The sequence below is a fragment of the Podarcis vaucheri genome (assembly GCF_965113315.1).
Source record: "Podarcis vaucheri genome assembly, chromosome: 8".
Lineage (NCBI taxonomy): Eukaryota > Metazoa > Chordata > Lepidosauria > Squamata > Lacertidae > Podarcis > Podarcis vaucheri.
In genome coordinates, this window is record NC_138766.1 from 76,243,605 (window position 1) to 76,262,166 (window position 18,562).

Genomic DNA, 18,562 nt, shown 5'->3' on the forward strand with positions numbered 1-18,562 from the left:
TCAGTTTATTCCAGCCAGAGTGGAAGGGGAGGCAGATTTTAGTTTTTGTCAAAGCAGTTTCAGGTTGGCATAAGCTGAGGGGCCTAAGGATCAGGTCCCAGTTGATGAAATGCCTCATTTTAAAGTCTGTTGTTGGTAGGAAAACCTGTTGGCAGCTTCCCACTAGCTGGGCATAGCTTGGGACCTTCCCCACCAGCAATACTGCTCTCCATCAGCAGAGACTAGCAAACAGATATATATGCACCATTGTAACATCATCCAGCCATTGATATGGCTGGGAGTGGATTTAGGATTGCATAGTTACCATTTCCCTTGCAAACTTTGTCTTTGGATGAAGTAATTCCCATGAAGGAACATCACCATATTAGTAGAAACAACTTAAAAGTGCAGTCATCATCAGAAATGTGTGCTTTTGTTCCAGAGAAGACGAAGTCTTTACAAGTGTTCTAGTCTGAATTCATCCCCCAACACACAGGAAAAACATCAGAAAGCCTTGACTATGAAAAGCCTACAGAATGTACTTTGTTGGTAAACAACCATAAAAAGATACATTGACTGATTTTATAAGCATCTACCTGAAAGAGAGATGTGAATTTTTTGATAACATTGAAGATATTTTCCTGCTTCCAGAAAAATGTAGTAAATATTTTCTCCTTTAAAAGTGGGGCTGTTTTCACACATCTATTTCTGTCACATCCGTACTGTAATTGCTTAAGTATAACTTTCGCTAAATCATAAAAGGTGGAAAATATATCCTGTGTCCTTATATCTCATTATATTGTCAACAAATATTATCTTCCTATATACATAAAAATGTAAGGCTGTCATTGTGCAGCCCCCACTGGAGGATCTGTAGTGCCTCATCACAATCTGGGATTTGCAAAAAGTCAGGGTGGGGGAGGGAAGCAAACAGGAAAGAAGGTTTTCACACAAACACTTGCATATGTATAAAGAGTTTTTACCTGTGGTCAGTGTAATGTGTGAACCACTCTCTAATGATATGTTAGACAGAGGTAATTGAGGAAAAGAAAGAGCACTGTAATTCTCATGTGAACAGTGTAGGAATTTGGGTTTTACTCAAACTACCGGGGCCTAGTCAAAAGTTGACAATCCCCAGTCCATACATTCACACCTTTAAATATTCTTGTGATAGTGTGGACAGTAACTTTTTAGAAGATCATTTATTTTAGACTGTTTGTGTTCAGTGACCAGAGTTTTATCCAAGGCTGTGTGGACGACATTCAGCTTTCATAATGGGACTCCTCCTTCTTCTCCTCCCCCTCTTTACCCCCTGCCCTCAATTGGCTCCAAAAGGTTCCCTAACATTCTGGAGCAGATTTTGAGGGTGCATGGGCAGGGCTCTGCTAGGGAGGGAAGAGGATGGGCAAGGACAAGTGTGGAAGCAGAACAACAATGCTGGGCGCCACCCACTCTTTGCCATGGTCTAAGATATGGTTTTCTCACTCACCATGCGCTAAAGAGGAACAAAGAAAAACTGGTCTGGCTGGGAAGATAAGAACGTAAGAAGCCCTGCTGGACCAGGTCAAAGGCCTATTTTTGTACAATATTCTGTGCTTACAGTGGCAAACCAGATGCCTATAGGAGGCTCACAAGCAAGACCAGAGTGTGACAGCAGTCTCCCCAGAATAGTGACTCTCAGCAACTGAGATACAGAGGCATGCTACCTCCATTAGTGGAGATTGAACAGAGCCAACAAAGCAAGTTGCCACTGGTAGCTTTTTCCTCCATGAATTTGTCTAACCCTCCTTCAAACCCATCCAACAGCTTACTGAGAATTCTGGTCTGTTGGAATCAAAGAAAGATGAGTGCTAACAGTTTGTAGGCAGGATACAAGAGATGTGTGATCTTGGGCAGATGACACTGATGACTGTTCTTTGGAATCATTCATGCCACAGATGATATTTTAGATGTTGTTTGTCTACAACCTCCCATGGATGTTGGCTATATTGGAGGGCTAGAGACTAGCCACCCCTGCTTCACTTTGTCACTCATATTCCATTTATTCTGCGTTGGTTGTTTGCCAGCGATCCTTTTGCTACTTCATTAATGTGGCTCAATCCAATTTTATCTACACCAGAAGGAACTCCTCAAAACCAAGGAGAGGGTTGTGTGTGTCTGGCATGGTTAAAAATGACCACGCAGTAGGGTTGTTGCTTTAATGAATCAATTAACCATGTAGCTTGCACTCCCAGTACCAGCAGGATATAATATCTATTAGGCCAAGTCTTCCAAAACAGAAAATACAAACTTTAAGAGAGAAAAGAACTCTGACATGATATATAAACTTATTTTCCCCATTTTCCTCACCTCTGATTCCCTGTGTAATGTTACAAACTGACTAGATCTATCATGTTGTCACTTATGAGCTAATGGCTTGGGAAAATATTATGCCTCAAGCCATGAAATAAACTCTTTGATTTGCTTCAGAATTCTGTCTAATGGCCTTGCCCTCTCAGGGTCATGCGTTATTTGCACATTTGGTTTTGGCAATGCAGGATATAGCACTCTGAACTTAGAGTCGCTGGCTAATGAGAAGATAGCTAACAGAGTCGCCATCAATCATGTAAAAGAAGTAATATCTGATACTAAAGATTATGGATGGGTACCCAAACTTGTCTGTCTAATTAGCTAAAGCACAACTTAATTTGGAAGGCAATACACCTTATTTTGTCTTTTTCTGAGGTTCCCAATGTGGAGAAGGTAAATAGCCTCCAATAACTTCCACATGCAACTTTCCTCAGCAGTGTCAGAGGTAGGTGTCTGGAAGTACATTAGCCCCCTTAAGATCCACCCCAGTGTCCCATTGAGCACAAAGGCATGAAAGAACATTCTAAACTCATTCTGCTGAACATGCTTTGAAGCCCCCCACCCCTTGATTGGAAGTGTCTTATTAAGTTTGCTGATTTCAAAATTATGTGCAAATTCAGCTAACTGTGCTTAAGAACTCCACCTCAGTGGTCAAAAGTCAGGAGCCAGGGCACAGAGGCAAGTGTGCAAGGGCTTCTGTGCAAGTCTCGGTTTCCTTTCCCAGTTCAAGCCCTCGTGTTAGGTATCATTCATCAGGAAACAAGAAAGGGGTACAGATAACTTTAAGGACATTTTCTAAGAGTTATAGGTGTGGTTTTCCAGGCTAATTAGGCACAGCCGGTGATGTGTATAAAGAGAAAAGAAGTTGCAGTTTGCAACTGCCTGCAGAAAGAAAACACCCACATGCTTTGTGTTTGTAGTTTGTGTAGCCGTAATAAAACTCTTGTTTGAGTATTTTACACCAGTCTCGTGGTTCTGTCGTCTGCCACCAGGGAAAATTTGCCTCCAATATTTCACAACATGATTGAATAGTGGTAGTATAGTTGTTGTTGGCATCCATCTGTTTCGAGTGTGGGCCTCGGTGGAAGTGTGCCAAACTGCGGGGAAATCTCAGCGCCTGCTGTGGCTAAAGAGACCAGAAACTCATAACTGCTGCCTCCTGCATTGTTTTTGCTGTACAGTCATACCTTGTTTTAAAGTAGCTTCAGGTTGAGCATTTTCAGGTTGCATTCTGTGGCGACCCAGAAGTAACAGAATGGGTTACTTCCAGGTTTCGCCACTTGCGCAGATGCTCAAAATGACGTCATGCGCAGAAGTGGCAAATCGTGATCCACGCACGTGCAGACGTGGGTTGCGTTCTGCTCAGAATGCGAACGGGGCTCCGGAACGGATGCTGTTTGCATCCAGAGGTACCACTGTACTCTTTTTGAAGCACCGAAGTTAACTCTCCAAGGTCCAAGCCAGGGCATTGTGTGTGGAGGTCCTGGGCTGCCCAGATGACAAGACCTCCCTCTCGGCCTTTCTGATGTGCTCCAAAGGAAAGCAGAGCAATACGTTTGGCTGCATGAGTTACTGGATGGAGGTACACAAGGCGCCATCCAACCATTTTAGGGACTCCAGATTTGTGTAGGGTTTACTCCTTAGCTTTTTCTCTTCCTAAAGATGTCCCACAAGGCAGTGGGTAGTATAGTGTACTTAGTTAAACAGGTCAGAGACTGAGCAGATACTGTATGGGTAAAGTGAGAGTTAGGGTGAGTATTCCCAGGGATTAATTGTGGGACCAGAGATATAAATTATTCTTGAACCTGCCTAGCTCAACTATATACCCAAATTTAATAGGACTGAGGCACAGGATTGTAGGTGCTGTCAGTGAGGCAGTATCAATGAACCTCTATTATTCCACATGGCTCCCCCAATATTCAGGATTTTGGTAGCTACTACTGCTACAATTCCATCTTGCTGTCACCAGCTTATCTAGAATTGACTACTAGTATCCCACTCGAGTTTAACACTTGCACCAATTACTTATTTGTATGACGCTGTTTCCCTCTGTTACCACCACATATTTGAATTGCCAGTTAATAGTAAACCTCTATTCACCCACCAGCAGCTCTGGCAAAGTGTGGTACAAGATAGTTTCTGTACTTTTTGCCTCGTATCTCAGGTTCTATGAAAGCTAGAAATGTTTTTTTTAAAAAAACAAGGGGTGAGGAAATCTCGAGATTATGCTTTGTCTCTCCCCCTTGTGGATGCCCATGTACTCATCCTGGGAAAGGGAGAGTGTTCACCTGTTAGTTGTAGTTCCCTTTTCCCAAGGATGGGGAAACTGTGGTCCTTCAGATGTTGCTGGACTACAACTTCCATCAGCCCCACCCATCATAATGGTCAGGGATTATGGGAATTGTAGTCCAACCAGATGCTGGAGGGCCACAAGTTCTTCATTTCTGCTTAATGCAGTTATAGATCACTTTTAGACTGAAATATGTTGGCTTGTCTCTTTATACCCACAATTGGGAACAAATCACAATTAAAGACTTGTGCATGGTGATGTTAGAAATCTTGAAAAGCAACATCTGCTGCTAAGTCTTATGTTTTTGATATTACAATATTAGTCATGGCTGCATGTGGGATAGCAACACAGTCTGGATTTGCCATAGACACATTATTCAAAAGGCACAGTGAGTATAAAACATTAAACAATTATGTTTAATGTTCAGCACATTCATCCCATGGTCTCTTGAGTAAGCACTAATGAAATTGGCAACACCATGAGAAGTATCAGAAAAGAACACTCTATACTGACCAACTGGAGGGAGAAAAAGAAAATACACCAAAGACCAAGACTAAACAGAATTTACATGTACAGCAAAACATAGGACATTTTGCCCACAGCGTTTGTTCTCTGTCTCCATTTGTCCCAGAACATGGCCCGATTTGCACATAATGCTAAACCAATCCTTAGCTAAGCATGAACACACAACAATGTGGGGACAGTAAAAATCACAGCAGCTTTGCTCCTGGACATCCTTTTGAAACATTACTCAGCACTAAGCCATGGTTTAGTGTTATGTGCAAACCTGGGCCATAATGTTGAGGTTGGAACTTAACGGGTTAAGTTTTTCCCATGATGCCACACCATTCTGACGTCAATTTTGGAAGCTTGGGAGGAGCTTGGGAAGAGTATGCCAGTCCCACTCTGTATTTTGTGGGGAAAGGATGCAGTTTTGTCATGGCTGCAAATAGTCCTGGAAATTCCTGAGAAATGTTGGAATAAAAGCTGTAAATAGACAAACCTGGACTGTGTGTGTTTGTCTGGAAGCCAAGCTACATGACAGTTTTACACCGCTGTGCTATCTCTGCTACGGCGTGACTGAGAGCTCGGAGCAGAGCATGCGGCAGGAGAAGTGTGCCGGGCAGTAAAGAGCTAATTGAGGATCGCAAATCAATTAGCGGGGGTCGCGCCAGATCAATCAAATTCCACAGGTTATGGGTAACCTAAATAACCTATCGTAAAACTGTCACGGAAGAGCTGCCGGGAGCTGTGAAATCTGCGGTGTCTAGCAGAGGAGCACGGAAGGAGGCGAAGGCAAGCAAGCAAGCTGAAAGACGCAGAAAGTGCCTGTGTTGCCAAGAATCGTTTCTCCACGCCAGAGGAGCTGGTGCTTTTGTAAGTACAGCTTGGGGCCAACTTGGGAGAACGGGAGAACATGGCAGATGGCCAGGAGGTGATTCAAGCTCCGTTTGAACAGCTTGAGGAACTCACTGCCCAAGCGTGGAATACCTGGGCAAGATGGGTGAGAGCGTGGTTTATAGCCACGGAGGTTTGGGACATTTCCCAGAGGGAACCAGTGCAACTGGTGGACAGAGATGCAGGAAAGCTGAAGTCTGTTTCTCTGGAGGAGAAAATGCAGAGGGAGAAAGCTATGAGAGCTGAGGTCTGCATGTTGAGAGCAGGTGTTCATGCAAATTTGCAACATCACCTGGATGGCGTTGAATCTGCGTGTGAGGCCTGGAGTGTGCTGAAACGTCTGTGTGAAGGCTCAGCAGGAGGCCTAGGGCAGATGGAAGCTGAAAGCCTAGAGATGGCTGGAGCCCCTGTTCCTGATGATTTAGCCTCAAGGAGTGCTAGTGAGCAAGTCGGGGGGGTGGAAAGTTCCAAAGGCAAGTTTGAAAAGTTTTCCACTGAACCTGCTGGAATGGAGCGGCAGTTCAGGGGGGGCGGATCTGGCAAGGAGTGCTTTTCCGGAAGAAGGAAAAGGAGGCCAGCTGGGAGGAGAACCAGGCAGTGTTTTTCCACTGGATTTCGTCGGTGCTACATGTGTGGATCCCACAGTCATTTCAAAAGAGACTGCCCACAGAAAGCGAGAGCAGCTGCACAGGAAGGCTTCAAGGACACCTTCCATGGGAATCAGTCGGGTTTCCATGGGAACCAGTCTGGAAGGGGAGGTCAGCGTGGGAACGCAAGAGAAGGACGAGGAAAACAACGTCAGGAGACTTATCAAATCACGGCTAGTCTGGCGTTGGCTGAAGACAGCTGTGGGGCAAGCCAAGAGCTAAGTTTTGTTATTGACTCTGCAGCTAATCGCAATTTGATTCCAGAGACACCTGCTGTCGAGAGGTGGAACTGTACGGCAATTCCTGCCGGGAAAACTGTACTGTTTGCAAATGGACAGAAAAGAAATATGACTAATGCTGTAAATTTGCATTTTTGTATTTTACAGGAAACGTTGGAGTGTTGTACTGTTCCTGGGATGCACCACTGTCTTTGATCTGTGCCTTATTTACTGAAAAAGGGATTTACGGTTTGTTTTCAGGGTGATGTTTGCACAATCTCCAAAGGAGGGAGGATGCTTGCCAAGGTTAAAAAGGGGCAGAATGATCTCTTCATTCTTAAAACGTCTCTGGAGGGTGGTGGGAAGGTTGAGAAAGCACAAGCACTGCGTGCTACAATTCCCAATCATGATTCATGCGTACATGCTTGGCATACACGTACAGCTCATAGTTCTCTTGAAGAACTACAGGTGCTGCCAGAGGTTTCCAATGGTTGTAAGATCTCAGAATGTGGACATGCTGTAAGTTGTGAAACTTGCAAACTGGCAAAGGTAAAAGGATGCAGTTATCCAAAGGTTGAAAGGATAACCACTAGGCCTTTTGAACTGATTCACATAGATCTGTTGGGTCCTATAGAGGAACCAAGTCTGGGAGGGTCAAGGTTTCTGCTCTCGATGCAGGAGGATTTTACTCAGAATTCCTGGATACATGGTCTCAAATCCAAGGATGATGCAGCACAGCTGATCAAAGGGTGGATTGAGGGGGTGGAACAAAGGTTTTCCACCAAAGTGCAAGCTGTCACAAGTGACAGAGGAGCTGAGTTTACAGGTTCTGCTTTGCAGAAGTACTTTCACAAGAAAGGGATACGTCACACAGTGACTTCACCCAATCAGTGGGGGGTGGCAGAGCGGAAGTGTCAGGCTCTGGTTAAAACTGCACAGGTGTTGCTGGAAGACTCTGGGTTACCTCCAAGGTTTTGGCTGGAGGCAATCAAGTATGTAAGCTTCATCTGGAATCGCACCTACAATTCCATGGTAGGGGACACACCGTTTGGGCTGTTGCATGGCAGGAAACCCCAGATTCATTTTTTGCGTATGTTCGGGTCACGTGCGTCTGTGCCGGTACCTGCTGCTTTGCAGGGGCCAGATGGATCCAAGTTCCGAAAAATGATCTTCTGTGGGTATGAGCCAACAGCGAGTGCATGGAGATTTGCATTTCCATCAGGTGATCAGAGTAAGTTACTGATCAGTAAACACGCTGAGTTCTATGAGCAGGATAAAAAGACACAAGCTGCTGTCAAGCGTGATGTTCTTTCAGAGTGTCTCTCTGATTCAGAACAGGAAGATTCTGAGGGGGAGGAAGGAGAGGCTGAGTCTGATGATGACGATCAGGTAACTGACCAAAGTCAGGAACAAGAGGAGGTATCTGTAGCATCTCCACAAGTTGTAAAAAGGGAGGCCAAAAGCGAGCCCAGTTCCCCTGTGAGTGTAATGGAGAGGATTCGAAAACGTTTTAAGTCAGAGGGGGAATCCCGTGATGCTGAGGACACATTTCCTGGTGGCAGTGAGTCAGAGGTAACATCTGAGTTTATGCCCAGAAGGTCTAGTCGCACAACAAAGGGCATTCCACCTGAAAGGTACCAGGCAACATGTGCGTGGGTGAAATTCGCACAGTGTGATTCTGGGAGTGTTGAAAGGGTTCAACAGGTGCCTGGGAAAGATGCTGGGAAGGAGCACAAGGCAAAGGGTAAGGTGTTGAGCTCAAAAGGGTCTTGTCAGAAGGTGCAGCAAGGGGGGGTGTTGAGGTTGGAACTTAACGGGTTAAGTTTTTCCCATGATGCCACACCATTCTGACGTCAATTTTGGAAGCTTGGGAGGAGCTTGGGAAGAGTATGCCAGTCCCACTCTGTATTTTGTGGGGAAAGGATGCAGTTTTGTCATGGCTGCAAATAGTCCTGGAAATTCCTGAGAAATGTTGGAATAAAAGCTGTAAATAGACAAACCTGGACTGTGTGTGTTTGTCTGGAAGCCAAGCTACATGACAGTTTTACACCGCTGTGCTATCTCTGCTACGGCGTGACTGAGAGCTCGGAGCAGAGCATGCGGCAGGAGAAGTGTGCCGGGCAGTAAAGAGCTAATTGAGGATCGCAAATCAATTAGCGGGGGTCGCGCCAGATCAATCAAATTCCACACATAACACAGTACAAGATGAAGGCTGCTCTGGATTGTATAGTCAGCAGATATGCCAGAACACCTGTCTTAGAATGAGATGTGAGCTTTGCAATCTTGAAACACCTATCTTAAAATGGGATGTGAGGTTTGCCAACCTTGAAATTCTTCTTCACCTCCCCTTCTCTTAAATCAGGAACAGAAGTTGAAATTTCTTTCAGCTGATCTTGGGAGACAGAATGAAAGAAGAGGCAACTTTTTCCCCAAGCTCTCGGATTGGCTCAGGAAATTCTCCCAAATCTAAAATTTTGGATCAGTTCAAGGAAAGCTGTGGAGAGCTCCCCCATCTTTATTACTCGGTGTGTTTTCAAATATTCTGACCCACCATTCCTTAACTGATCAGATCGGATCAGGCTTATTTCTTTGGTTCTAGTCATGAGACCATTACATAACAAGGTTTAGCAATATAAAAGTAAGACAAGGTAGCAGAATGGAAGTTAACTAGGACACAAATAAATTGCAGCATGAACAAATGTAGATGCTAGGTTTTCCAAGAAAATTGCATTCCTTAACTGATAGATTAAAGCCATACATTGCCCTGTTTGCTCCCTTTGAGAACTATTTTAAATGAGAATTTTTGTTTCCATATTTTATTTCTAAGAAGTAAAGCTACTTTCATAATGGGGGCAGGGGAGAGAAAACATTGGGAAATAAGATCAATAGTAGTTGGACAACTTCAGCCGCTACGTGCACAGTGAGGATCTCAGATAAGCAGCTTAGCTGAATTAATTTTTTGGCTGCAGTGTGTCATATGAGGTATGTGGGATTTTTGTGGCCAGATGCCAAAATTACAGATGAATGGTGTTTCCTTCAAGACATGCCAATCAGGTAGGGAACCATGAATGGGAACTTTGCCTACAGCTGCTTCATAACAGCACCATTGATGCTTTCAGCCCCCATTAGTAGTCTTAGCCCTCTGAAGTTGATCCTTTTTCATCTAGTTTCATCTCATTTGCTGTCCCCATTCTCCTTATGTTGCCAAAGCGAAAGAATTATTTCCCTGAAGAAGCACTGAGGAATTATTTTGATTACATGACTGGTCTGTTAGCAATCTGCTAAAGCACAGACCTGGTACCAAACCTGGTATTGATTTTCTAAGGCACAGCAGCAACAACAAAAAGTTCCCCATTGGGTGCAGAAAATTGGCTTTGGCATTGCAGATTTAGTTTCTTTTGAGTGACAGGGTGGACTTGTTTTTCAGTTTCTCTCTCTGTGTGTGTGTAGGGAGAGAGAGAGAGAGAGAGAGATAGGTACAGGGTCGGATTTAGGTTTGATGAGGCCCTAAGCTACTGAAGGTAATGGGTCCCTTTATATTTCCAGATGTCCTTTGTCAACAACAAATTGTCTCTGTTTTTTGTGTTGAATATATACTATATAGTAATTTATGGACCTAATAGGTATCTAAAGCCATTTGCACATGCAGAATGTAGACACCCTATATATAGAAATGAGCAAACCAGTAATATTTTAGGGAGCAGGCTAGCAGGCAGGGCCCATTACTTACATCATAGGAGCCTACAAAACACAAAACACTGTTGCTCTTTGTAGGTTTTATTTTATTTGTTTTTTATCTTATATTTTGGAAATGTACATCCAGTTTCTTTCTTCCTTTAATTTTTTGTGGGGCCCCCAACAGAGTGGGGGCCCAAGCTGTAGCTTGTTTAGCTTATATGCAAATCTGGCACTGGATAGATAGATAGATAGATAGATAGATGATAGATAGATAGATAAATGATAGATAGATGGATGGATAGATGATACATGCATGTATACATTTACAATATGCAGATTGCAAAAGGAATGATAAAAAATGGCAACAAGCTTAGGCAAAGTCCCAAAGCCAATCAGTACAAACTACTCCACAGTGGAGCACACCTTTTCTGAGGAGACAAAGGATCTAAATTACTGTTTCCTATCCTCCATTCCATCCTTTAATTCAGAAAACAAAATGCCATAAGAAAATAGGAAGCTGTCTCAATCCGTTGGTCCATCTGAACAACCCTTTAATTATTGAGCAACCCTTTAATTATTATTATTATTTTTAATTTTTGCCTGTGCATAAGGTCATCAGGTGCAAAGAAATGGTAAAATTATTGTGTCTAACCACCATGGACAAGCTACGTGTTCCATTCTCTTATTAACTGAAGAGTTGTCTTATACTATTGCTTTATTGCCATTTTAATGTTCTCTTATATCTCCCTCTGCGAATGCCAGTTGGCCATTGAAGAGTGGACTTAAAACACTATAAATGATATTCATAAATAAATTCTGAACATGTGTATGGTGTGATCCCACTCTCTCATCCAGGTATGAATTGGAAATGATCCCACTCTTTCATCTATACACATATCCATTGTAATTTGTGAAGCAGATTCGTTCTTGAATATTTACTAGGAACTACCTGCATTAGCTTACCACAATATATGATTGCTCATTTTGTCCCACAAGGACTTTACTCAAAAAAATTAATTCACATTGCTACATTGCTCATGCATACATAGTCAAGCACAACTGGCTACTGTTCTAAGACTTGCCTTCTCTATTCTTGTTAGAATTCTGAACTTTAATAGGCAGTCAAAACATAGTTCAGTGACTCTATTTGTTCAGATATTTAGTACCAACTTACAAAAATCTAGCTGGGAAATGGATCCTGGTACATTTTAATTATATGAATAATGTTTGATCAACATGCTTCAGTAGTTCATTACAGCAGTTTCAGATCCTTCATAACACTACAGAATCAATGGCCTTGCAGAATTTGGAGGGCATTATGTCAAAAGTTTCCTGGTATTTTCTTAAGAAATTTCCAACAGATCTTAGACACCCTCTGCCTTCATTCTCCCCACCAAAAGCATATGGATATATGATGCCACATTAGATTAAGAACAGCCACTGGTCTACTTTGCAAAGGATTGGTTCTTCATCACTAGATGACCAACAACTGAACCTGGCCACATCTGCATGCAAAGCTTGTTCTCTACCCCACTCTGACAACCTCTTACTTCAAATTGTTGTAGCACTATTATGACAAGAAGCTCTGGTTAAAACCACAAGGAATGGGATATGTGAAACACACACCCCCCTTGAGAAAATTTGCTAGTCTTGTTGAACCTCATCAATTCATTTGTGCACACACTGTTTGATACAGAGACATTCGAAATGATCACTGCATTCTCTGCAGCCTCATAAGCAGCTATGAACTTCCCTCAATGACCTAGAATTCTGACAGGCAGAGAAAGCATCACAAATCCTGCCGGCTCCATTTCAGGGCCTTCTAAGATCAATAAAATAACAAAAAGCCATTTACTACATATCAACTATATCTAAAAAGCACTATAAATAACAAATCAATGAGGTTTCTTCCAATCATTTTTTATTCCTTCTATGGCAATTTTGTTTTATATCTATAAAAAGTGATATAGAGAATATGAGAATTCACATTTTATATGAAAATTGGCTTCATAGATAAGACCATGGGTCAATCTAGTACAGGCATAGGGGCTCCTTTAAAGCCTGAGGGCTACATTGCCTTCTGGGTAATCTTCCAGATGCCATGTGCCAGCAGTGAGCATGGCTAGAGGCAAAAAGTGGTCAAAGGTATCTATCTATCTATCTATCTATCTATCTATCTATCTATCTATCTAATCTATCATCTATCCCCTTGTACAGTCAGCAATTTCTCTCTCTCTCTCTCTCTCTCTCTCTCTCTCTCTCCCCCCCCCCCCGGCTTCATCCAGGCAAGGCAGAATTGAAGGATATATTCCAGCCAGGAAGATAAACAACACACAGTGGTGGTGAGGGGGGTAGGAAGAGGGTATGTGGCTAGGGATGGCGTGTTATGTATGGAAATCCCTGAAGGTCATATTTGGAGAGGCACAATTGCCTCCTGGACCTGAAGTTCCCCACCCTGAGGTTTAGCACAACACTCTGTTCAGGGTGACCAGCCAAATGCATCTAAGAGGGCGTGTAGTTGTTGCCCTATTGTTTCCTCCCCAGTGTCTGGAGTATTTTGCCTTTGCATGTAGAGGTTCCTTCCTACTACGTAGCTTTTGGTAGACCTATATTCCATAAATGTGGAGTCTTAAAGCCATCTAAGCTAGCAACCTTCGCTGTGGCACTGAACCCTAGCAGGGTGATGAAGTGACCCTTCAATTAGAACGACCCCTGCAAATTGCTCCTAATTAGAACTGCCAATGACATTTCACCTAAAGAGGAATTCAAAGTGACATTGATGGTGGGATTTCAAGGGAGTTTTAAACGATGGGCGAAATTCTGAGGGGGAGTCTCTCACATCCCTGCTGCAGAACAATTACAGCAAACAAACAGATGGTGTCACTGGAATACCACAGTGTCCTTTGATGAGGTATATAAGTAAATGCGGTTTCTGAAAACAATGTCACATTAAAGCTGTGCTTTACGCCTTATCTCTTGCTTGAAGGAACAAGACCCAAAAACCTACAGCAGTACTGCTATTTAACTCATTTCCTCTACTTCTTGACAATGTTGAACAGTTGTTTACAAGTTAAATGGAAATCTATTCAGTACTTGCTACCTGTTTAATTACAATGAAAGAGACTCGCTAAGAACAAAGGAATATCATGCTATCCAAATAGAATGGCAATCACAGAGATTCCTGCTGTGCGTTATAAGCTGCTATTTTGCTCTCATTCTGAGCAGTAATATCTCTCTTGAACACACATGTGCTGACTAAGCTGCATTGCATATCACTGGACTACTAGAAGTGGAAAAGATGGATCAAAGTGAAATTAATTTCACTCTTTCCAGAACTAATCTAATTTGAAAGAGGCCTGTAAAGAACAGTGGATTATGTCTGACTAAATTCTCTTTCTAGGGATAGGGTGGACAAGCTGCCATGTCTCATAGATGGATATGTGCAGTAATCACCTGTTAGCTTAAAAGAATAAAATGATTTAAGCATGAGAGGCACTTGGCTTTCCAAAGAGCTCCTTTGTTTGTTTGTTTATTACATATATTATCCTGACTCTCTTCCAGGATGGAATTCAAGCAGCATGTCGGACAGTTTCCCATCCCAGCAATGGCCAGATCGTGACCTTTGCTTCAGGAAGAGCATATACCCCAAGAGTCAATGGTTCTTCAGCAAACTAAATTAGGCCAATTAATGTCAATGGTCTGAGTATAACTTAAAGGCAAAGGTAAATTGACCCCTGACCGTTAGGTCCAGTTGCAGATGACTCTGGGGTTGCGGCGCTCATCTCGCTTAACTGGCCAAGGTATCTGGCGTACAGCTTCCGGGTCATGTGGCCAGCATGACTAAGCCACTTCTGGCGAACCAGAGCAGCGCACGGAAATGCTGTTTATCTTCCCGCTGGAGTGGTACCTATTTATCTACTTGCACTTTGACATACTTTTGAATTGCTAGGTTGGCAGGAGCAGGGACCGAGCAACGGGAGCTCACCCCGTCGCGGGGAATCGAACCACCAACCTTCTGATTGGCAAGCTCTAGGCTCTGTAGTTTAGACCACTGCGCCACCCGCGTCCCTAAGTATAACTTAGTTGACTACTATCCCCTGTTTCATCAAAGTGTGTGTGTAGGCTTTCAAACTCTCTTCCCAGATTGTGAGCTTGTTAGCTGCATGGGGTGCAGTTATCCATATGACTGAGAAAATATTGTCTTAAATTTGCCCTTACTGTCATTTGCCCTCATTTGCCCAAACAATTGCCCTTGCTTGTCTTCTGTTGAATCCAAGAGACACAGCACTGCACTGAAATTGCTAGTTGCTACATTACTTTTTTAAAAATTTTACTGGAGGATATCTGATGCAGTTCTAACATGTGTATTGATTGCATTATCTTACCTTCATAATATACTTTAAATCCATGGGCACTCACTGCAAAGTCACTGGTCAATCGTAGTGAAAATACAGATTTTGTACTGGTAATAGGTGGAGGGAGGTGAAATCCCGTTAACCTAGGGGGAAAAAACATTTATTAATTTTGCCACAAATGAATAAATAAACCAGATTATTTCATACTTTCTTATCTTGAGTTGTGTATAAAATATTACATTATACAGCTTAGATTTTAAAGAAGGATGTCCTGTTGGGAAGCCATGTAAACCTATGAATGTTTCCTTTGGGAAAGTCAGGTGAGACCTACTAACCAAGATAAATACAATTAAGCAGGAAGAAAATGTAGTTCTTTGTAAATATTTTAAGGAAAGCCTATAAATTCATACTGGTCGTACAAATACCTATTCTCTTGTTAGCTGTCCACATGGATGGCTTATGCATGGAGGGTAAGTGGTAGCTAGGTGATACCTAAATATGAAAATACTCTCTTATCTTAAAAGTTTGAAAGCCACGGGATATGTGAAGCATCCGTACGTAAGTTTGTAAAGCACTGGGAGTTTTGAAATAGTCAGGGTGCCTCATTCCCAGCCCAAACTACAGAAGCAGCTAGGAGAGAATAGATGTATGTGGGGGGGGGAGAGATAAACGCTCTCAAACTCTAACCTGCTCATCTTTTTCTCAGTTATGTTTAATGGTGATTCTGCAGTTATCTCTGTTGGGCTTGAAGAGTCTGTTCTGCTGTGTTTGTTTTTTTCTGGATGATAATGATGATGACAATTTGTGTTTTAATGATTGTTATCATTTAGCCTGTTAGCTATCTTGGATGTTTTAAATGTAGAACAATGGGGCATGAATATTTTAATAATGAATGCATGGCTAAATAAATTGTCTGCTAAGCTGCCTCTGGATCACCAAGCCTACTTTTTCTGGGTTCCTGAATAAAGAGAGGCTCATACAGTTGGAAATAATAATAATAATAATAATAATAATAATAATAATAATAATAATAATAATAATAATTTTTATTTATACCCCACCCTCCCCGGCTCAGGGCGGCTAACACCAGTAAAATCACAATAAAAACATAATGGGGGGACAATTTAAAATACGGGTTAAAATACAATTTAAAATGCAGCCTCATTTTAATAGTAGCCCATAGTTCAAAACCATAAGGGGAGGGAAACATAAGGGTCAGACTGAGTCCAAACCAAAGGCCAGGTGGAACAGCTGTGTCTTGCAGGCCCTGCGGAAAGATGTCAAGTCCCGCAAAGATGTCAGGGCCCTAGTCTTTTGTGACAGAGCATTCCACCAAGTCGGGACCAGTACTGAAAAGGCCCTGGCCCTAGTTGAGACAGACTGGGGTACTTCAGAATTAACAATGAAAGGGGTAAAGCCTCTCCTTCACGTTGCCACCTCTCCCACCAGGAGGCATGTGCTATAATGCCCAAATGATGTACCGTATTTTTTGCTTTATAAGACTCACTTTTTCCCTCCTAAAATGTAAGGGGAAATGTGTGTGCGTCTTATGGAGCGAATGCAGGCTGCGCAGCTATCCCAGAAGCCAGAATAGCAAGAGGGATGGCTGCTTTCACTGCACAGCGATCCCTCTTGCTGTTCTGGCTTCTGAGATTCAGAATATTTTTTCTTCTTGTTTTCCTCCTCCAAAAACTAGGTGCATCTTGTGGTCTGGTGTGTCTTATTGAGCGAAAAATATGGTAATTTAAATACGGAGATGAGCATATGTCAGAAGTGATGGGCTACAATACTCATCACCCCTGACCGCTGGCCGTGATGGCAGGAGCTGATAGAATCATAGAATTGTAGAGTCGGAAGAGACCCTGAGGATCAACTAGTCCAACCCCCTGTAATCTAGGAATCTCAGCTAAAGCATCCATGACATACGAACATCCAACCTCTGCTTAAAAACCTCCAAGGAAGGAGAGCCCACTGCTGCCCCAGGGAGATGGCTGCACTGTCAAACACCTCTTACTATCAGAAAGTTTTTCCTGATGTTTAGTTGGAATCTCCTTTCTAAACAACATATTGGGATCAACATCTCCATTGCCACATTTTCCCCATTACTGCCCCAAATATAAGCTATGCGTGCTAAGCTGGAAATATTCCATTCTTTCCATACATACACACACACACACACACACACACACACACACACACACACACTTGTTTTGACTTTCATTGTTAACATCACAGAAGTTACACAGAAGTATTAAAAAGCAACTACAACCATACACATTTCTGGCACTTTAATCTTGAATATACCTAGAAGATTTATGTATAATCCTCTACCCCTCTCCAATACCTTGCTGCCCTGCCTAATAAAATCTGAAGGGGAAGAAAGGGAAGAGAGAGCACAAAGAAAGCTATTTTGCACTCTCACAGTTATATGAGCAAGTGACTTGTACCATAAAATTGTTCCAAATGATTTATTTAACGAGTTAAATACAATAAAAGTCAGGCATTTCCATCTGCTTCGTGCTTTAACCAATACCCCTGTGCTATTTTAATTTTAGCCTTGACTGAAGAAGTGGCTCGTATGGAGAGAGGGTTATTCTCTGAACTGGCTGCTGTTGCATACTGCATGTAATGTAATGCCAGGAAAAAACAAAGGTCCCTGTAATAAGCAGCAAAACAACATTAACATGACAAGATTCATTGTATCCTAAAGCTAGAAATGTGAAAAAGCAACACCCTATCTTGAACATTTCTCCTTCAGGCCCAGAATATCATTGGAAAATTTTTTTTATTCAAAGCCATTCTACAATTTGTCTAGGAGACAGTTCATATATTATATAAAAGCATGGTGGGGATTGTGGATGATTTGTGGTTGTCTTCATTACCAACCTCTTCAGACAGCCACAATGAGATGTGAGTTCCCAAAACACAATCTATAGTTCACAAATCACACATGTGGACTAATCTGGATTATCATCTCTTGGTTCAGTAAATCAAACTATGAATGAGCCTTATGGGGGTGTATGCAAACCATTTGTGGTGACGTCAAACAAACTAAGACCTCTTCAGTTATCTATAGTTTCCTAAGATATGCTTGTCTGCATGTAGCAAGTAGATGACTCTTGCAAGTGCTATGCCACACAGTGCAGAAGTAGCATGGGAAGAAGAAGCTCAAGTTGCTAATGCTTCTTTTCTGGCTTTTTTGGCCAAATTTACAACAGCCATAATGCTAGTCCTCTTCCAAAGTTAATACTTGTGCAGCGCGGACAATGGCTGGTCCAAAACTTCTGGAGGGCACGACAGTGGGGAAGGCTGATGGTAGATTTCTGGACAGCACATCAGACTGGAGCAGGGATGGGGAACCTCTGGTCATTGTACCATATATAATGGCAAGTGTGGGGCAGGTAGATACATAGAAGAAGAAGAAGAAGAGTTTGGATTTGATATCCCGCCTTTCACTCCCCTTCAGGAGTCTCAAAGCGGCTAACAATCTCCTTTCCCTTTCTCCCCCACAACAAACACTCCATGAGGTGAGTGGGGCTGAGAGACTTCAAAGAAGTGTGACTGGCCCAAGGTCACCCAGCAGCTGCATGTGGAGCAGCGGAGACGCGAACCCGGTTACCCAGATTACGTGACTACCGCTCTTAACCA

The 18,562-nt window shown here is 42.6% G+C and overlaps 1 protein-coding gene across 4 annotated transcripts in view; it reads right to left on the reverse strand.

Moving 5' to 3' along the window:
• Window positions 1-18,562, reverse strand: part of CSMD3 (CUB and Sushi multiple domains 3) — a 603,606-nt gene that overhangs the window by 433,922 nt on the left and 151,122 nt on the right. For all 4 annotated transcript variants that reach the window (XM_082235380.1, XM_082235382.1, XM_082235381.1 and 1 more), the window contains exon 3: window positions 14,945-15,057. In XM_082235380.1, the coding sequence (XP_082091506.1) occupies window positions 14,945-15,057 (113 nt within the window). The remainder of the gene's footprint in view (window positions 1-14,944; window positions 15,058-18,562) is intronic.